At 40.7% G+C, this 20,732-nt stretch overlaps 1 protein-coding gene across 3 annotated transcripts in view; it reads left to right on the forward strand.

The window, feature by feature from the left end:
* The window catches only part of DIAPH3 (diaphanous related formin 3), a 484,666-nt gene that overhangs the window by 13,390 nt on the left and 450,544 nt on the right, over positions 1–20,732 (forward strand). For 2 of the 3 annotated variants that reach the window (XM_027591357.2, XM_027591359.2), the window contains exon 2: positions 13,511–13,543. The exons of the other annotated variant lie outside the window; for it this stretch is intronic. In XM_027591357.2, coding sequence (XP_027447158.1) covers positions 13,511–13,543 — 33 coding nt within the window. The remainder of the gene's footprint in view (positions 1–13,510; positions 13,544–20,732) is intronic. 3 annotated transcript variants of the gene reach the window in all.

Raw genomic sequence — 20,732 nt, forward strand, 5'->3', positions numbered from 1 at the left:
GATGGTGACGATGTAAAGGGAACCCTCGTGCACGGTTGGTGGGAATGTGAATTGGTGCAGCCACTGTGGAAAACAGTGTGGCGGTTCCTCAAAAAATTGTAAATAAGACTACCATATAATTCAGCAGTCCCACAGGATATATATCCAAAGGAGATGAAATCAAGATCTCAAAGAGACATGGCACTCCCATGTCTATTGCAGCATTATTCACAATAGCCTAGATATGGAAACAATCTAAATGTCTGTCAACAGACAAATGGACAAAAAAAAGATGTAGTATCTATACACACACAATGGAATATTTTTCAGCCATGAGAAAGAAGGAAATCCTGCCCTTTGCGAGAACACGAATGGACCTGGAGTACATTGTGCTTAGTGAGATAAGCCAGACAGAGAAAGACAGATATTGTATGATATCACTTATCATGTGGAATCTAAAAAAGCCAAACTTGTACAAACAGAGAAGAATGGTGGTTAACAGGGACCAGGGAGGTGGGAGGGATGGGGGAACTGGGGAGATGTTAAAGGTTACAAACTTCCAACTAAAACATAAGCTCGAGATCTCTAATGCACAGCATAGTGATTAGAGTCAACAATACTGTATCATCTACTCCAAAATCGCCAAGAGACCAGATCTCAAAGGTTCTCACTACAGAAAATAAATGATAATTATGTGATATGATAGAGGTATAACTAACGCGATGGTGGTAATCATTGCAATATATAAATGTATGAAATCAACACTTTGTGCATCTTAAACTTACACAGTGTTAAAGGTCAGTGAGATCTTGAAAAGAAATAGGGGAGGATTATCTTCAGACCATTGCAAGGTCTGCAGTCCTGAATAATTTGCACTGGGCTATTAGGATTATTGGGTGCCTTCTCATGACTACGGCTGTCAATTGAAGACTTCCCCATAATCCTTGTTGACCTGTTTTATTGGTGTCCTTGAACGGTGCGATTATCAACATGAAACTATGGACTTTTAGAAGTACTTTGCAGGGGTGCCTGGGTGGCTCAGTCGTTAAGCGTCTGCCTTCGGCTCGGGTCGCGATCCTAGGGTCCTGGGATCGAGCCCCATGTCGGGCTTCCTGCTCCGCGGGAAGCCTGCTTCTCCCTCTCCTGCTCCCCCTGCTTGTTTCCTCTCTCGCTGTGTCTCTCTCTGTCAAATAAATAAATAAAATCTTTAAAAAAAAAAAGAAGTACTTTGCAAATATACTTGGGTTATTGTTGTTAGAGCTGAATTTTGGCATCGCTGGAAGATTGCCAAGGGCAGTTTAGGCTGTAGTTGCTTGAGCTTGCAGCTTGACTACAGAACTTGGTGTGTTCAACACCTAATGTGTGACACAGAATGCTACATGTTGGAATTTCACTGTGTCGTGATATGTCACGGTGCAGATTTGGTGCAGTATTGGGCTGCTCTCTATCTGATCCCATTCAAGGCTTTATCTTTCCAGATTCCTCTGGATGACAAGTGCAAAGAAAAGCATTAAGATGAGGAACCTGTGTATTTCAGTATGGGTAGCCCTCGCAGGACAGTTACTTTTGGGATATTATTTTTTGAATCACCAGAAAGAGAAAATAAGTGACCCAGGCTATTTTTTTCTCTAGAGCTTGTTGGAGTGTTAACTCCCTCAGGGCAGCTGCAGTGTTTCATAGGTCTTTTTGGGCCAGGCCTAGTGTGTTGTTGGCTTAGCTTAGATGCTAATTATATCCAGCCTGGTTAATATTTCTAGAAGAAATGTAAAATGAACTACATTTTATGCATAATACTAGGACTGAATGTAAGAGTTGGGATTGTGCTCTTTTTCTCTGTTTTTCACCTGTTAACTTTGTAGTATGCAATCATCCTTTGGGCTCATTTGCAGTGACAAACCAATGTAGACATTAGTAACAAAAAGTAGTAATCAAATGATGCAAGAAAACTTTTTGGTGATTTAGTTATTATAGAGTTCAAACGTCATCAATAATTAAAAATACTTAATTGTCTTTGATTGCTATTGCCCTGTAATTTTTGATTTGGATGTGTGTGGGGGTGTGTGTGTGTGCATGCACGTGCATTTTCTTGAATGTGGATATTTTTGTGGCTTATATTTTAGTCTGAATTGGGGGGGCATGGTTTTCTAAGGCTTGTGGTATATACTGCAGTTTAAATTCTACGAATTAGAAATAAAAAAAACCTATTCCCTCCATCTCTATTATACACGTGAGAGAGCAACTTTAAGACATAAATGGGGAAACTCCCTGGCAAAACATATTCTTGGGGCACCTGGGTGGCTCAGTGGGTTAAGCATCTGCCTTCAGCTCAGGTCATGATCCTGGGGTCCTGGGATGGAGCCCCACATCGGGCTCCCTGCTCAGAGGGGAGTCTGCTTCTCCCTCTCTCCCTCTTCCCCTTCCTCTGCTCATGCTCTCTCTCAAATAAATAAAATCTTTTAAAAATCTTTTTAAAAAAAGATTTGTTAGTCAGTTTATAGAAATCACAATCCCCCCCCACCCCCCAGCTTCTTATAGTCACTCACCTGAATTTTTAAGATGTAACTTTGTGGTCAGTGTTATAACACTTAATAATCATCCGGTTGTAATTATGCCCATTTTTCTTGTTAAGATTTCATTTTGAAATTTCTTTGCCTCAGAAATTGCCTTGTTTCCATTGTGAGGCCTCCCTAGATTTGATAACAGCAGCTGTCCCATTGTTTTAGCAGGGACTGAGGGAAGGGAAGGGGAATGAGTCTGGGTTTTGGAGTCACAGTGACCAAGGGTCCATTTCCAGCCTGGCCACTTTTCACTGTGGCAAATCCCTTCTGTGACACTTCATTTTCCGATGTCTAAGACGGGGATAATGGCTAATTAATAGGATTGTTGGGTGTATTGGTGATTATGAAGGATGCTCAGGAAGTGGTGGTGATCATGATGAGGCAGGTTATTTCATCTGGGTACTGGGGGAGTCTTGGGTTTTGTCTCAGAGTCTATTTTGGCTTAAAGAAACAGACTCCCATACAATATCTAGTTTGAAATTGGAAAGGGCAGTTGTAAAGATACAGAGGGGTATATTCCTGGGTCAAGCACAGTAAATGTAGCTGGTCCTCCCAAGGATTTGGAACCAAGAACTGAGATCTGGCAGCTTCTGTCATTCTCTCTTTTGGAGGGTCATACAGCCAGCCTTGTTTTGCTTCTCACTAGGCATTTGTATCTCTGCAAAGCACAGCTTCTGTTTCTTTGATCTTCACACAGCCAAGCTCAGAGCCTCACAGTTCCAGACATACATGCTCTTGACCCATGCGAGAACAGATTCTTATTCTCATCTCTGAATTCCAAATCCAGATTTTTGGTAGAGTGAGGATTTGATTGGCTCTGCTTGGGTGTAGGGGTTGAGCTCTGCTCACATCTGTGGTCTGGTTAGGCCTGGCTCACAGAGAACAACGAAGCCTTCTGGGTCCACCCCAGTGACATAGAGAAGAGTTCTGTGCGTGAGGTCGAGAAGCCAACAGGTATCTACCATATCGACACATGTGGGTCTTCGGAGATTCCTTATTGATAGTGTTGGCACTGGAAGACTGAGTTCAGAAGAGTTTGTCCAAGTTAGTGGTTTTTAACCCAGGTTGTTCATTAGAGTCACCTGCGGGAGCTTCACAAGTATGTGTGACAGGCTCTACCTTTGGGGATTCTGATTCAGTTGATTTGGAGTGTTAAGAAAAGAAAACAAAAACTCTTCAGCTGATTCTCATGTGTGGTCAGGTTGAAAACCACTGACCTAAAATGTTCCCCGTACTAGGTCTAGACATTCAAAGATGAGGGAAACAAGGTCCCTGGCACATTAAAAACAAAACAACAACAAAAAACAAACACAAACTGCAAGCAGTGATCACCAAGGGAATTGTAAACAAAGAGCTTTGGATGAGAGAGGTGGGCTCATCATTTCTTGATGATGTTGAAGAGTGACCCACACTTACCCCAGGTTTATACGTGCAATACCTACTCAGTATGTCTGCTTACCTCCCATCTCGTTCATCCATCTAGCTGTCCCTGTCCTGAGGTCCAGGCTCTGGGCAAGGCCTTGGGAAACTGCCACTGCTTGAGTTCTCAGGCCCAAAGAAAAATGGCAACACGTGAGAGGCCTCAGCAGCTGTGAAGAGAATGGTCCAGTATAACTGAAGCCCAGCAACTAGAGCTGCTGGCAAAATGACCATGACAAAAATCCTGCTCTCAGGAGCCCACACCCACTTTGGGGAAAGGACCTGCACACATTTACATCAATAACAAATGGATTTAAGTGGATTAGAGGATGATTTCAGTGCCCAGGGGGAGGAGACTGTTGGATGTGGCCTTGAGGAGAATGATGGTCACCTGAACCGACGTGATACTGGTGGGGATATTAGAAGGAAGGGGACTTGATGTGGCTTTTTCAACTAAGGCTCCAGACAAGCCTATGAGGACAGACGCTTCCTACTCTCCTGCTACCGGGAGAAACTGAAGCTCAGAGAGTTTAAGTGTCCGGGGTCACACAGCTGATCCGTATCTGAGCTGGATTCCAATCTAGGTGAGTTGGCTTCTGGAACCCAGGCTGTTAGCCTCCTGCTGGGTAATGCAGGGCAGTATATAAGAGTCATAGGAGAGGCGTGCTTGTGGGAAAGTTAGAGAACCTTCCTGAAGCAGGCGGTGTTTGAAGGTGAGTAGGTGAACGTACAGGGTAACAGAAACAGCCGGAGCGCGGGTACGGAGAAGGAAGGCACCAGGACAGCGTCTCAGCCGGAGCCCAGACGAGAAATTGAAACATTGGTCGGTCAGTTTAACAGGGGAATTGCTTACAAAAATGTCGGAGGGGAAAGGGCAAAGAGGGGATGCTGCCTGAGACAGACCCTGTGGCGGGCCTCAGATATCTGCGGGAACTCGGCCGTTCGTAGACCCCCTGTGGGAGGACCCCCTAGGGCTGGGGCTCAGACTCTGGTAGGATCTGAGGGATTAGGTTGTAATTAAACTGCTGGAATTAAATTCTTTCTAACTTTCCTTTCTCCAAACATGCTTGGCTATTCCTTCGACTACCCCCTGCATCCCCTAATTCTATAAAAAAAAAAAAGTTAATGTAATAGAACTAGCTGAGTTGGTCCAAAAACTGCCTTTGTGGGCTTTACAGTGTTTTGAGAGTATTTCTAATACTTAGTAAATAACACCCAGCAGTGTGGGCCAACAAGCCCTTTAAAGAGCCCTGAAGGAAATGGTTGAGAACTGCCCCATTGCTTTTGTGCCCTCCGGGGCGTCTGGTATCCTGTGCGGATTCAACTCTTGTTTTACTGGTTGAGTTGATTATTCATAGCGTGTTTTAGTACTTTTTGTATTTGTGACTGTTCCGTTAGAGGAGTAAAAAAAGCCCCTGGCCTTAACACGGCCTGGCGCCCACCTGCTGCGGCCCTCTCCCTTTCTTCTGACTTTGGCGTGTTGGCTGTAGCTGCACGGGTTCCCTTGTCCTTGGGCGCCCTAGACCTGCTCCTTTCCAGGGGCTGTTTTTCCTCCGAGCTTCTTTCCTCCACGTCCACACAGCTTCCCCCTTAGTCCGCTTTCAGCCCTGCTCCAACGCCTCTCAGGCCTCTGCTGGCCCCAGCTCCAAATTGCAAGGGGCAGAGGCTCCTGCCTGGCCTTCTAGCCTCCCCTCCCCTTGCCGCTGCTTTTCATTTCAGCAGAACAGGAGTCACCTTCCAACATCCTCTGTAACTTCTTTATGGTGTTTACCGTCACTTCCCCAAGAGAAGGAAGGTTCCTTTAGGACAGAGTCCTTGTTTTATTTACCAGTATACTCCTTGTCAAGAACCTAGTAATGTTTAATAAACATTTGCTGTGTGCCTGCCTTCTGATTCTGTTATGCTGTCAGAAGAGGAAGTTTTCTGTTACAAGTTTTATCCGAATCATGGCTGAAGATTAGTTTGACTTTTGTCTTCGATCATGGCTATAATGTTTGCCTGTTAATAGCATGTATTTAAGCAGATGTAATTAGCAAGGAGAGCTTGCTTTGCCTTCTGGTCACCATTGAACACCTCTGATGTATGCTGGCTTCACGGATTCTCATTGTGGTTATTGTCTTGCTGCTCTTGAGGCTTTTGGCTCCTAAGGGCAGGGACTGAGTCCTCTTTGTTCTTGATGTACTGTTTTGCCCATGTTGGCAACCTGATTGTGCAGTAGCAAGATTAGGAGATTAGGTTTTTGCTTAAAATCCTAAGTCCTATTTTATTTTGGTACCGTGTCCTCCTTTGCATGAAAAAGTTCTCAGGTGAGTGGTATTTACCTTAACATTCTCAACATAGCATGAGATCGTTTACATTTACAATAAAGAAAAATGATAGATTTCTTTTATCTCTGCCATAAATAAGTGTCATAAAATAGAAAAATAAAGCTAAGTCAATATGTTATTGCCACAGAAATTGAATTTGTGTCAAAAGGATTTGTGCTTGTGATATAGTGATTTGTATATTTTCCTTGGAATTAAGTCTCTAGCAGGTGACATCAATAATGCACAAAACCAAGGAGCTTTTTGAAATGGGTTGATTTATATATGTGAATTACAAAACCAGTGAATAATGTGCTTAATGTATTCTGACATTTGAAAATATGCATTAAAAAACCTAGCCTATTAGTCTGTTTACACTATTAGTTTTTTTAGATTTTAACTACATTATTTGAAAAGGAACTTATCTATATTTTCTGCTTGGTGTGGAAAGTATTATCCATAGTAATGTAAAAAAGCTTTTCTCATAAAAATAAGCCTAGACAACTGGGAAAATACAGGAAAATGGGGGGGAATAATTGCTCCAAATCCCACAATCTGGATATGTAAAATTAATAGTTCCTGTCTTTTTTTTCCCCATAAGAGTGTGTATTAATGGAATTGGAATTATCTCATGCAATTTTAAATGCAACTTTTTTTCATGTAACAATTTTAAGCATTTTCCTATGTCATTATAGTCCATATGGCAGGACATTGGTTATTTAATCATTCCCGTATTCTGGGAAGTTTTAGGTTGATTACAACTCTAGCTATTTAAGAAACTAGTAAATATTTGTGTGTAAACCTCTGGTTTTATTTTCTAATTCTAGAAGGAGAATTACTAGGTTAAAGAATATGAACATAGAAATTATTTCACCAAATCATTCTCTAGAAGGGTTCAACAAAACTTAATTTCCTTACGTTGACGTTAGAATGTAAAAAAAAAAAAAATCCTTGAACAGATAAAGAATGATGCATGATGCATGGTGCTGTGTTAACTTTGGGAATATTCGGTCTATGTTTGTGTCATGGACAAGACCTCTAGGAGACTGAATCATGTTCCGAAATAACCCAGTAGTTTAGATAAGCTTCAAGGTAATTCTGGAAGCTCTAGGACCATTTCCTACCGTGAATACTTTAAATACTTTTCAGCCTTCTCCAGATGACTATAAAGGTCCTGGATTCTGGTGACCTAGAACCAAATCTACTTGTAGAGCCGCTTAGAGATTTGAAGTGCTTTTCCTTGGACCCATTGCAGAGGAGTTTTTGATCTGGTGGTAGAGGTGGAAAGAACTGGAACAGCTGAGGATGACATATTAAAATAGGTATTCAAGCTGTTACTAGAATTAGCCATTCTGTTTTCCCTTTAATTTTACTTCACCGTTGAGGTTTATTGAAGGAAAAAAACTGGTGTTCTATTAGAATAAAAACTTGTTAGGGGCCCAGCTCCTGTGATGTCATCTAGGAGAGAGGTCCAAGTTAACAATTTGATAATTGGTTTTTCTAGAGAGGTGGTTTTCTAGCAGTCCTGTTGCTGCCTTTTGATCCTTTTGAAAACCTTGAGTTCTCTTAGAAATTAATTTTTTCACTTCTATGAATACTTGAATGATGTCTCTTCCTGAAAGCTAATATTTCTCGATGACTCTCCTTTCCCAAAGAAGGAATTATGGAGAAGGGAGGTTGGATTCTGGGGTGGGTGAGAGTAGAGAAGCCTGGGGTAATGGCCAGGTGTTTATCTTTCTGAGGCAGGCAAGGTTTGGTTTTGAATAAATGAACAGATTAAAAGAACGTGGAGAGCTTTTACGCCTTCTCACCTGTCCCTAACTTCCCTTACTTGTTTCCACCTGGGGCTAAAAATATGACCACATGAAGAGCCAGTCAACTTAAAAAGCTTTTTTTTACGTTATCAAAGAGCCAGCTCTACTCTTAGGCTTGGTGCTATGAAAGCTTCAGTATTTTTGGACACTTCTGAGCTGTTAAATATGGAGCCCTTGAATAGTTTCACTTCTAGGTATGCTGTGTCATTGCCTGGGAAACGAACCTTAGCTCTGTAGCTGTGGTTATTGTCATGATTAGTAATATTCCTTAACATTCCTGCAATCCTTACAATTGGCATTGACATTAAAACAAACAGGTGTGTGGACCAGAAATGTTAGGATAAAGTACATGTTAGTATTTGGTGGAAAGGAATAATCTGGAATTGGAAACAAGTCTGAGCAGTGCTTTAACATAACCCTCACCCACATCTTATGATTAAAAGATTGATCCGTTCTTCCTTTTGGGTGTAACTTTGTTGTGTCAGTCCTTTATGGGCTTTTTTGACAAGCAAATAGTGTCATGGCCCAGTTTGATCTAATGAGCAAGCTTTGATCCTTCAGTACTAAATCTATGCTTATGAGCTGGAATTGTACCTTTAGAGATAGACTAAGCATTTGAATAAATGATGCAATAATTCACCCCCCCCCGCCCCTGCTGAGAGTGTTGAATTCTCTTAATACTAATTGGTGTCCCAATTGTACCAGCTCAGTCTTTCTCACTTCTTTGAAAACGGCTTGTACTTCCTACCTGTACCCTTCGTTTTAGCTTGTTTCAGGGACACCGGTTTTCAAGGGAGCCACCTAACAAGAGATTCGTATGTGTGCAGGCTGAGGGGATGTTTCACGGCTGGTGGCGGTGGAGTGCAGAGCAGGGTTTCTCGTGGGGTCCTGGGCTGGTGGCTACATTGCCTTCAGGGCCCCTGGAAACTGTGGGTGCCTAAGCCCCACTTGAGACCTACTGAATCAATCTCGAGAAGCTGAGACCTTGTCCTTTCTCAGAAAATCTTGGTGTGTTCTAGTGCACACAAACAAGGTGAAAGAAACCAGGTGGCTGAGATGAAATTTGGGTCTGAGTCAGGTGCCTTCAGAGACCTTAATCTTACAGGTTTTCCTCGTTAGTGGCTCATAATGACCTACTTCAAGGATGTAAATTGATGAAATTAAATTGCAACAGCTAAAAATTTTTTAAATGTTATTTGGCTTTGACAGTGATTAGACCTGCTAGCTTGACACCTGGTGGTGACTGCCATGTAACTGACATGGACAGATCCTTTGCTCCCTGCTGGTTCCAGTGTGCTAACCAATGAAAGAAAATTGTCTAAAAGTCTTGGGCTATAGCTTAGAATCTCTTTTTAAAGCGTATGTGGACCTTCGGTTTGTATGTTGCTTTGTATTATATAGTTTATCTGGTCTTGTTTATTTCCTTGTAAACTAAGTTGGTTGGGGAAGGACCTCTTGATATTTACAGCATTTCCTACAGTGCTCTGAAGCTCTAGATCTATTTTTTGACAGCATGTACAGTCTTCAATAAAGGTTTTGATGCCTTGCTTAAATGCGAATATAGAGACCTATGTTCTGTATTTCTACCTTTTTATTCTTCAAAAGAACATAGGATCCAAAAGGAAAACAAACTATAAAGACTTTTTGTCTTTCAGTTCCGGAATGATCCTCTTGACCATCCACCCTAGGAACTGTCATGAGCAGAAAACACTGTTCCTTATCTATATGAGGTGCTCCTTCCTTTTTAGGGAGAAAGTAGAATTAGCAAATTGAGCAACGTAGGAACACAGGAAGAAAGGTGTTTTTTGGCTCGGGAAAGGAGCCCTAATGTGCTTTAATACCACACCTTAACCATTTACCAATTCTGTGTACAGAACTGTTTTTGAAATTACTGCCAGTTTGATTTATCCCATTGCCATAAAGCGTTAATAACACCCATACAATCACAGACCAGATAATGTAACTAAAGGTCACAAAATCACATTTAGGTATGAGTGTTTTCATAGGTCTAAAACTGTATGCTTTCAATTTCTGTGCGTGTGTGTGGAGATACAAATATAATCCTAAAAGTTGCTATTAGGTTATTTTTAAAGTGGTCGTATCTGCTTCCATTGAACGTTTCCATTTCCTCCTTGGTGTGGGTCTCAGCAAATGCTACTCATGAGCTGGATTGATGGGTGCAGTTCCTATTTCCCCCAAGCAGAAGCCAGAGTAAAGCGCATTGCTGGTAGCTATAAAACAACTACATTTTTTAAGTGTCTTGGCTAACCAGACATATAGACAGTAACTCGAGTAGCAGTATAAAGGCAGTAACTTTTTATAATAAAGTTCTTTTTTTAATTAAGGATGTCACCCTTGTAGTTTTATATTTACTACAAGAAGGCCGAAACCCCACAGAATTATTTCAGGGTTTTATGTCCATCATTTCCTCTCCCCCTACCCCTTCGACTTTTCAGAAGTCTGTGATCTAAATGTTGATGTAATGTCCACTTCACAGAAAACTTGAATTAATATTAGCTTGCAAACATCCTACAGAAGGGTACCACTTGATAAAACTGTACATTTAAAAAAGTGTCTATTTTTTCTTTGGGTCATGTTTGAAGTAGACTGGGATTGGACATTTCAGTTTTTAGGTCAAAGCATGAATAATTGCCCCTACTTAAATTTTTAAATGCTGATGGGCCTTTAGTAGTCTCAGACTGCCTGCGTGTAAACAAATAGCTATGTAATTTTTCTTTTTTGAAAGCTAAATCTTGAAGTGAAACTCATTCTGGCTTCACTGTTTTGATATAGGAACCAGAATTTTTAGATTGGTTTTCCAGCTGTTTGCTCTGTTGGTCACTACCTGTGGTCCTGTTGTGGGTCCTTGAATTTACCATCATTTCCTGCCCTACTGGCTTCTCTGGATTGTGGTGTGGGTAGTGGGGAGAATTGATAGGCAAGTGCTTTCCAGAGAAGGAGTAGGAACTGGCTTCTTGCTTTTCTCTCAGACTGTTAAAACTCAAAAGGATCCAAGTGAAGGAAGTTTCTTACCCCTGTATTATAATTCTGTCATAATTCATCACATGTCCTTTTTTTGTAGAAGATTATAATATAGCTAGGAACTGGGCGTATGCATGTGCCTACATAGTTTTTAAAAAACAAAGCATTGAACAAATGGAGTCCTTTTAAAAGCTAGATTTTTTTTTTTAAGATTTTATTTGAAAGAGAAATCACAAGCACAGGAGCAGGGAGCCCAACGCCGGGCTTGATCCCAGGACCCCGGGGTCATGACCCCAGCTGAAGGCAGACGCTTAACTGACTGAGCCACCCGGCGCCACTAAAGCTAAATTCTCAGCTGGTTTAAGGATCCAAAGAAGTTATGACCAAAACAATAACAAAAAACAAAACTTACGTCTTGTTTCTACGTAAGGGTGACTGTTGTATTTTGAATTATGAGTCCAACTCTAACTTGAAAGGGCTGTGCGGCTTTAGGCCTTCAAAGTTATAAAAAATGTTTCTGGCTATTTACATCTTTTGTATTTTGCATGCTGTAACCACCCCCCCCCTCAACTTTTCCTGTCTGGTACTGTATTTTCTGTATCTCTTATGCAGTCTTTAAATCATGAATCTTGCTTGGGCTCTGCTCTAGCTGCTTTTAAAATTGTTTTTCCATTCTCTCGACATTGCTTTTATGGCATTTTCCTCAGGCAACTCAAACTGGTATTTGGGACTATTTAATTGAAGAAGATGTTTTCTTTTTACTGTGGCGTACTTTTCTAAATGGGATTCCAGCCAGATCCTTTGTCTTTGGCCTTACTTTTCAAGCATCAGGCCACCTAGAATGCCCTTGTTTTGGTAGTTGGTTCTATTCCTCTTGTCTTGTGAGAGGAATGCAGAACGACCCCTTTCAGGTGTGATGCCTATTGTGATTGGGGCGGTATCTCTGGCCGAAGAATAGAGATGAGTTCACCACGTGGAATGGGCTGGAGATCTGTTGGCAGGAAATTGGTACATAACAGCTGGCAGTTAGAAGGAGGGGTCTTTCTACTGCTTTCTACCCAGTCTTTCTACTTTTTCTGCGAACTTGAGAGCCCTGTCGACTGGCGTTTAATTCTAGTAATGGCCTCTGGGAAGAGACCGTGGCCCTAAGTATTCAGAAATCTTAACCATTCTGCCCAGGAGTATACCCACCCGTAAGGACTTCTGTGCTTGTTATTTTCAAGGGCTGAAGGTAATTTGAAGACCACTTCTAGCCCAGAATTAAATACTAGTTCTGTTAATTCAGTACTGTCCCTTCTTTGTTCCCCCATTTAACAGTGTTTAGGCTAGAACCTAGTGGTGTGGCTTGTTAAGTGTGGTCAGTTATTCAGCTTTGGTTATACACAAAGCTCATTCTGGGCCCCTCTAGTTACTGTATTCCTTGCCCTAGAGGAAGGAATGTCTTGGTCAAAGAGACTCTGGGATAGTGATTTCCTTTGTACAATTTTTTAATCTGGGTCATCACTGAGATAGATTGATGAGCATAAAGGTGTATTCCAGTATACAAACATGAAAAATGTCATTCCGTCCATGTTGAAATTAGTGCCACTCTGGCTGTTACATGATGAATGCTGACACATGTTCTTTTATACTTCTAAAATCAGATCTATTTAGGAATGCACTTGACCCTTTTTCTGCCCCTTTAAATGGTCTAACGCTACTGAGTAAGACGAGGGAGCATTGGAAATTGATTCCAGCTCCTTGAATACAAAATCTTGCCTGACTCCAGAATTTATAAAACTTAGATTTCTGGCCGCCTTTTTCCCCTTAAATGCTTTTTCTTTTGAACACCACTTTGTAAGAAACTAATTTATTCACTTTCTAAAGTGGCCTTATGTTTGTCTAGCAGGGAAATCAGCAAAAGGGTTCTCAAAGAAGCTAGCAATGAAATTGAAAAGTGTCTACTGTCACCACTGGTGATAAATCAAACTGATGTTAAAGATGCAAATAGTCATTCCAGTACTCTCTTCGTTACTAGAATTGTTTAAGTTAATTAAGCCAGCAAAGTACTTCATTATCTACTATACTGCATGCTAATGGTAGATTTAAAGTTTCACTGTCTTATGGTTCAGATTTTTTTCCACGTTTTAAATCTCCATATCCATTGTGTCCTAAGTCCATATACTCAATGGTAACTAATATTGTTAATTGGGAACATATATTTATTGTAGCACAGGTTTCTAGTTTATCAGGTTTGCAAGCCCAAGAAATCTTGGGAAATGTTTGAAACTACACATTCAGAGTACCTTTTGTCCATCTTGAGAAGGTGATTAAAACAATGTATAATTCATTTTTTATTAGACTGTCAGGAATTTAATTACGTTCAACTTAGCACTGTAGAATTTTTAAATGTGTTCTATTAACTAAAAAAAAGCTGTTATAAATTACTGATATGATTGGTTTCTTTCATTTGCAGCATTTAAATATTAGGACCCTGACGGATGATATGGTAAGGTTATGCTCAACATTTCTTTTGTTGTGAATCTTAACCATGTCATGTGGATGGCGTGCTCTGCTAACACCTTTGAAACTGCTTAAAAACCTGCATGTTTTGGAAATGTGCTTTTTTTTTTATAGTGCTAAAATAGAGGCAGAACTGGTAAAAAAAAAAAAAACACATTTTTTGCTTTTAAATAGTAAAAGGAACTAGTTGATATGTTAATTTAAAAATTGTTTAATTACAAATTGTTAGTCAACTTTGAATCATTCAAATCAGCTCTCATTCTTTGGGGATGAATTGCACACTTCAGAAAGAGGTAAAGTAGCTAAAGACATTCAGCTTTTTTGAAATATGTAGTTGCTAATTAAAGTAAACCAGACTAAAATCTCATGCATGTATTTAAAAAAAAAAAACAAAAAACAGAACCAACCATTCCTTCCTATTCTGTCTGTTGATAATAGGATTGCTTATAGGTAATTAACACTTTATAGTACCATTACAGATTCTTGTATATTCAAATACATATTTTTGTAAAATAGATTTTTGAGTGTAACTTGGCTAATGATAAAGGATAAGGTGGACATGTGAAGCTGAATGAGATGTAGGTCTTGACATGCAGGATTGAAGAAATTCAATTAGAATGTTCTGTTTTGTTCCTCTGGATAATAGTAAAGAAGGTTGATGTAAGCTTTTCTGGATAACGTTCTTCATATAACAGTATTTAGGAAGTTGTAGCGATATGGAGTGCTTACACAGAGGACATGTCATTTCTTACCCTGCAAGGTAGATGTTGTCCTCATGTTAGCGCTCAGTTGCTCCGAGGGTCAGCTAGGTTCAGTAAGCAGTTTGCCCAAGTATGCGCAGCTGACCAGTGGTGCAGCTGTGGCTTCAGTCTTGTTCCACAAAGTTCCGAACCCAAATTCTTACTGTGCTGACTTAGCCTTCAAATGGCTGCTTATGACTGCAATAAAACCCTCTGCTTTTTTTTTTTTGTTTGTTTGAACATCCATGAGAATATACAATGGTAGATCTGTAATAGTTTTATTAAAATATAGTTCATATAGCATATAGTTCATCCATGTAAAGTGTACAACTGAATGGTTTTTAGGGTATTCAGAGCTCTACAGTCATCACCACAATCAGTTTTAGAACATTTCCGTCACCCGAAGAGAAACCTCCTACTTATAAGCAGTCACTCCCCACTCACCCCCAACTCCGGCAGCCCTCAGCAATGGCCAAGCTACTTGGTCTACAGATTGCCACTTGTGGACATTTCCTATGAATGGAGTCATGATAAAGAATTCAGTCACAAAAGACCACTTTGCATAATGTTTTCAAGGTTTATCCGTGTTGTACCTTGATCACTACTTTGTTCCTTTCTATTGCTGAATGCTATTCTAGGACATGTGAGGTTTGTTCATATTTTATGGGCACTATACATTTTTTTCCTTTTTTCATTGAGCTGCCGCTCTTACCCTCGTTATGATTGACCTTGCACATTGTCAACGCACAGCCTCTACCCTAAGTTCTAGAAATAGTCCTGATTCTTTTCTAGAGTGGCTTTAGCAGGTCATTCTGGAAGCCATCTTCCTCTGATCTTACATTAATAAATGGGCTCCTCCTCAGTGAAGACTATAGTCTTCTCTCTCCATTCTGCCCCCATTCCTGCTCTCCCCTCATCCTTGTAATCGGGCTTGGGAAGGTCAGAACTTTTGGGAAGTTACCATAGTGCCTTGTGTGGTACTTTTATCAAAGCAGTGTATCACTCTATGACCTTCTCAGCAGTTTAAACATCAAGGAAGAGACAATGTGTTAATTACTTCCAGGTATGTTTGGTACATGGTAAGCATTTTCACTAGGTTTTTTTTTTTTTTTTTTTTTTTTTAAGATTTTATTTGACAGAGACACAGCGAGAGAGGGAACACAAGCAGGGGGAATGGGAGAGGGAGAAGCAGGCTTCCCGCCAAGCAGGGAGCCTGATGTGGGGCTCGATCCCAGGACCCAGGGATCATGACCTGAGCCGAAGGCAGACGCTTAACAACTGAGCCACCCAGGTGCCCCAAGCATTTTCACTAGTTTTTCATTGAAGGAATAAAAGAATGAATCCCTGTTTTTGATTACTTGCCTAGTATTGTGGTTTCCTTGGCCCGGGGGATGGCTTGGTCCTGTTTAGGCTTTCCAGAGATGGACTCCTGTCTTTGCCTAGGGTAAAGAAGCTTTAACAACAAAACAAAAAACAAATGACAAGAGCTTGCTGTCGGACTTTCTGACCACCTGCCTGGATCACTGATGGTTGCCTTGCCTCTATCTTCGATGTACACGTGACTCTTCGAGATTCCTCCTTGGCCTTTTTCCCCTTGACCAGCTGAGTGAACTGCTGTCTCCCCAGCTCTCGTTGTTCGCTTCTGCTCTTGTGCTTTAGCCTGGCTCTTGAGCAGGTCAGCACTTAAGTCCAGAGAAGGATCAAGCAGGCATCTAGTTCAGGCGGCTGGATACATAGTTGTGGAGCTTAGAGAAGAAGCCTGGCTATCTTGAAGACACACTGAAAAGCAAACCTTACTCATTGATGCAGTGTCGAAAGAGCATTGGATTAGGAATCAAAACTCTTGTTGAAAAACAACTTCACCTCTCAGCTCTTTGACCTTGGCAAATCAATTAATTTGATCACTTGTAGAGCGGGACTAATACCTCCTCTACTTGCCTCATAAAGTTTTGAGTTTCACTTAGGCTGAAGTATGTTGAACTGCTGTATTCATTTCTGTCCCTTTTTTGACCCCTTTTAAAAATATTTCCCAACGTATAGACAGTAGGGTGATGTGATGCATTTGCAGTTGAGCCTTATATGCTCACAGACCAGTGCAGAACTTGGAGGGAGGGAGGGAGGGAGGAAGGAAAGGGTAGCTGGTTATCTTGGGGCCTCTGTTAACTGTTTCTGGTGAGTTAGAGCTCAGGGGAGCATTTGCCATGGATGCTTTGATGCGTGCTGGCAATGTGTTTTCTAATTAAATGTGGCGACCCCACAACATATATGTTGCATGTGTATTTTTGATTTAGAACTTTTTTTTTAAAGATTTTATCTATTTGACAGGGAGAGAGCACAAGCAGGGGGAGCAGCGGGCAGAGGTGGGATCATGACTTGAGCCGAAGGCAGATGCTTAACCGACTGAGCCAGGTGCCCCAATTTAGAACTTTTTAATGAGAATAGCATGTTTTGGGTAGAACTTGAGAGAAGGTGCATAAAATGGTGTCAGCTGTGGTCACATCTTTGAATAAGTATTTTAGAAACATTAAGTTTTGAAACATTCTGGGAAGCATTAATGTTAACCCATTTCTTTAAGTCGCTTTGTTGAAGGCCTACAAAAAAACTTCACATTTCAAGGTGATTTCTTGAGTTAAAATTTCATCGACACTGTCCGGTTGCAGGAAGGAAGTATTGCTGTAGTGTTGAGATCCTTGGGCAGAGTTCATATACTTGAAACCGTGTTCGTTCTACAAATACCTGAGCAGTCACGATGTATGAAGTGCAATCCAAGGTGAAAAAGTCATTTAGTTTACAACCATCCATTGTCTTTGCCTGGGTTAAAAAGAGTGCTGTCCTTGTAGAGACAAAAAGATTGAGACTGGGGCAGTGAAGGGAGCCGGGATTGGAAAGGTAAACAGGAAGAAATTGAACGTGGATGACACAATGCTGAATCCTCCATCATTGTGTCCAGAGTGTTCTTGCGTTTTGACTAGAAGTCGTTTTGACTTGCTTACTGTCCCTCCCAACCCTTTGTCTCAAGTGTGGGGCTCCTACTGTCTGTCTCTTCTTTTATCCCTCCTGCAGCCAGTATTACTGTCGTAATCTCTGGTGTGGCTTGCAGCAATGATCTTCAAATTTTCTTGGCTGAGACCTACAGTAAGAAGTACCCTTCATTTTTGTAGCCCAGTACACGTACACGTATAAATTCTCCCGCAGTTGAAACAGTTTTATGTATGATTATTTCACGTTTCTGAGCATAGTGAACTCTGATCTTTTCCACGCTTTTCCCTTCCATTAAAAAAGTTGTGGGTGCAGATCGAATCCACTACATTGATTTCTCGTCCCACACGTGGCTCACAAGTAGAACTTGAAAACAGACCTTGGCCCAGACGGCAACCAGAGGACGTCCTCTGGTCTCTCCGAGTGTCTGCTCTTCACTTTATGACGTGTAGCTGAAAGGGGAAATCTGGGTTCGGGTGCTGGCTCTGCCGCTTACTAGCAGTGTGACTGCGCAGGACTCCTTTCGCTCTGGAGACTTGGTATCCCTCGTGATGGAGGTTTTTAAGGGAGAAATACTGCCGAAATGCTTGGAGAACTATGCATTTACCGTACTCGTGGTATAGGTAGGAACATGCGTTGTTTTGTTTTTGAGGAAACATTTACTTACAACATGTGCCAATTTTATGGGTATAATCTGATGAATTTTGACAAATGTATACAGTCATGCATACATGAGGATTATGCTGTAAAAGCTTTCCATCACCCCAAAAGATTTCCTCTGTGCCCTTTGCAGTCAATATCCCACCCCCCGGCCGTCCCCATCTTGGCTCTTGGGAATCATGAATCTGCTTTCTGAACTATACAGTTCAGTTTCTAGGATTTCCTATAAACGGAATCCCTTAGTGTGTTGCCTTTGTGTCTAGCTTCTTTTACTTAGCATAATGCTTTTGAGACCCCTCTAATGCTTTGGGTGTATCAGAAATTTGTTCTTTTTATTACTGAGTAGTATTCAATTGGTAATACTAGTTTATACACTAGTTTGGGTTTCCAGTTTTTGGGGCTGATAAAGCTGCAAACATTTGAGTACGGTTCTTGTGGACATGTTTTCATTTTGGAAGGGGAATCAAGTGGTAACTATGACTAACTTTATAAGAAACTGACAAACTGTTTCTCCTAAAGACTAATGATGGTGAGTATCTTTTATTGTGCTTATTTGCCATTCCTCTCCTGTAATGTCTATCACAAGATATAGGGTCATTCAAATTATTCTTTTTTTTTCTAAAGATTTTATTTATTTATTTGAGAGAGAGAGAGAGAGAGAGAGATAGAAAGCACGAGAAGGAAGAGGGTCAGAGGGAGAAGCAGACTACCCGCTGAGCAGGGAGCCCGATGCGGGACTCGATCCCGGGACTCCAGGATCATGACCTGAGCCGAAGGCAGTCGCTTAACCAACTGAGCCACCCAGGCGCCCCATTCAAATTATTCTTGAGTGGGCCTTGGGCTTTCAAGGAATTTTTTCATATACATATTTTTGAATTAGTTTGTGATATTTCCTTATCCTTTTAAATGTAGGATCTGTAATGATTTCTCCCTTTCTCATCCTGATAAATAACTTGTCTCCCCCCCCCCCCCCCCCCCCCCCGATTAGTCTGGGTAGAGATTTGTCAAATTCATTGATCTTTTTTAGAGAACCAGCTTTAGGTTTCATTAATTTCTGGGTGGTGATTTTGTTTTTATCTTTCCTTTTGCCTTAATCTTTTTATGCTTTCTTAAGGTAGAAATGTGCATAATTGATTTGAGGCTTTTGCTTCCTAACATAAAAAAAATTACACTATAAATTTTCCTCTGAGAGCTAGTTTAGCTGTATCATTTTCTAGATATTCAAAATATCTTCTAATTTCCTGTTGATTTCTTCTTTAACTCATTGGTTATTTAGGTCTGTGTTTAACTTTTAAATATTTGGGGCTTTTCCTGATCTTTCTGTTACTGACCTAAAACTTAATTCTCTTGTGGCCAGGGACCATAGTTTGTGTGACTTCAATCATTTTCAGTTTTCTGAGTCTTGCTCTCTGTCCCAGAATGTGGTCTATCTTTGTGAATGTTACATGTGCATTCTGCTTGTTTTAGAATTGGTCTATAAATAAGTCCTGTTGGTTGACAGTGTTATTCATATATTCTGGATTTTTCTGTTCGCTTGTTCTAACAATTGAGAGAGAAGTGGGAAGTTTCCAACTATAATTTTGGATTTTTCTCTTCAGTTCTATCAGTTTTGCTTCATATATTTTAAAGCTCTGCAATTAAGTGCATATATACTTGGGATTGCAGTAAATCTTTCATTATGAAATGAGTACTTTTATCCCCAGTAATAGTCATTAAGTTGTAGTCTTTGGAAATTTACTAGATTTTATTGGCTATCCTTGATAGTTATTGCCTTCCTCTTTGAACAAATACTTCTTGGCTTGCAGGACTCAAACTTTGATTTTTTTTTTTTTTTTTGTATCCCTATGACCTTTTCTATTTTGTGTGGTTTTCCTTTGCCTATCTCTTTTTCTTTTAAAGATTTTATTTATTAGAGAACGAGCATGAGTGGGGGGTGGGGAGAGGGAGGAGTAGACTCCCCTGCTGAGCAGCAAGTCCCGATGCGGGACTTGATCCTAGGACCCTGAGATCCTGACCTGAGCCGAAGGCAGATGCTTAACCGACTGAGCCACCCAGGTGGTTCTCCTTGCCGATCTTAAACTATTATTTATCAGGTTTCTTTCCTGCAGTCACTGCTCTCCTCTGTATATAGTACTGGACTGGGGTTATCACCTGAGTCCATGTCTTTGTCTATGACTTTTAAGTTGAGACCTATTACTGCATTGTCCTACTGAATACCTTCATATGGATGTATGTCCATGTCCACAAGAACTTGTCCACAAGAACTGTACTCAAAACATCCATACTTAAAACTCTACATGCCCCAAATGAAACCTTTGACTTTCTTTCCTCTGAAGTTTCTTTGCATTCCTATATTCTCATAGAAGGTAGCTTCTTGATGATTTCTTGCATCTTTTTCCTTTTCTCAGTTCCTTCTATCAGAGCACAAGGCTCCCTATCTCTTGTCTGGATTCTCAAACAACTTTCTGTTGCTCCCTAAAAAGCCAGCTTAGTGCACAGCAGGCTGACCCACCTAAGTTATATATCTGACCATATTTTACCTCATTTGAAACTGCTTAGGTGCGCCGGTTATGTATAAGTCAAGCCTGAGCTCTTTAATATGGTCTTTAAGGCCTTTATAGTAGGACCCTGCCTCTCTAACTTGATAGGCATTTCTTAGTCAACATAAAGACCCTGTAATTGTTAGCTGTGTGCTGAGTAGTGTTCTAAATGTTAGCTTTATAAATACTTAATGCCCCCTTAGAAGCTTGTTGTGAAAATTACCATTCCCATATTGAAAGATGGAGAAACTGAGGC

Source organism: Zalophus californianus, chromosome 3 (genome assembly GCF_009762305.2).
Source record: "Zalophus californianus isolate mZalCal1 chromosome 3, mZalCal1.pri.v2, whole genome shotgun sequence".
Classification (NCBI taxonomy): domain Eukaryota; kingdom Metazoa; phylum Chordata; class Mammalia; order Carnivora; family Otariidae; genus Zalophus; species Zalophus californianus.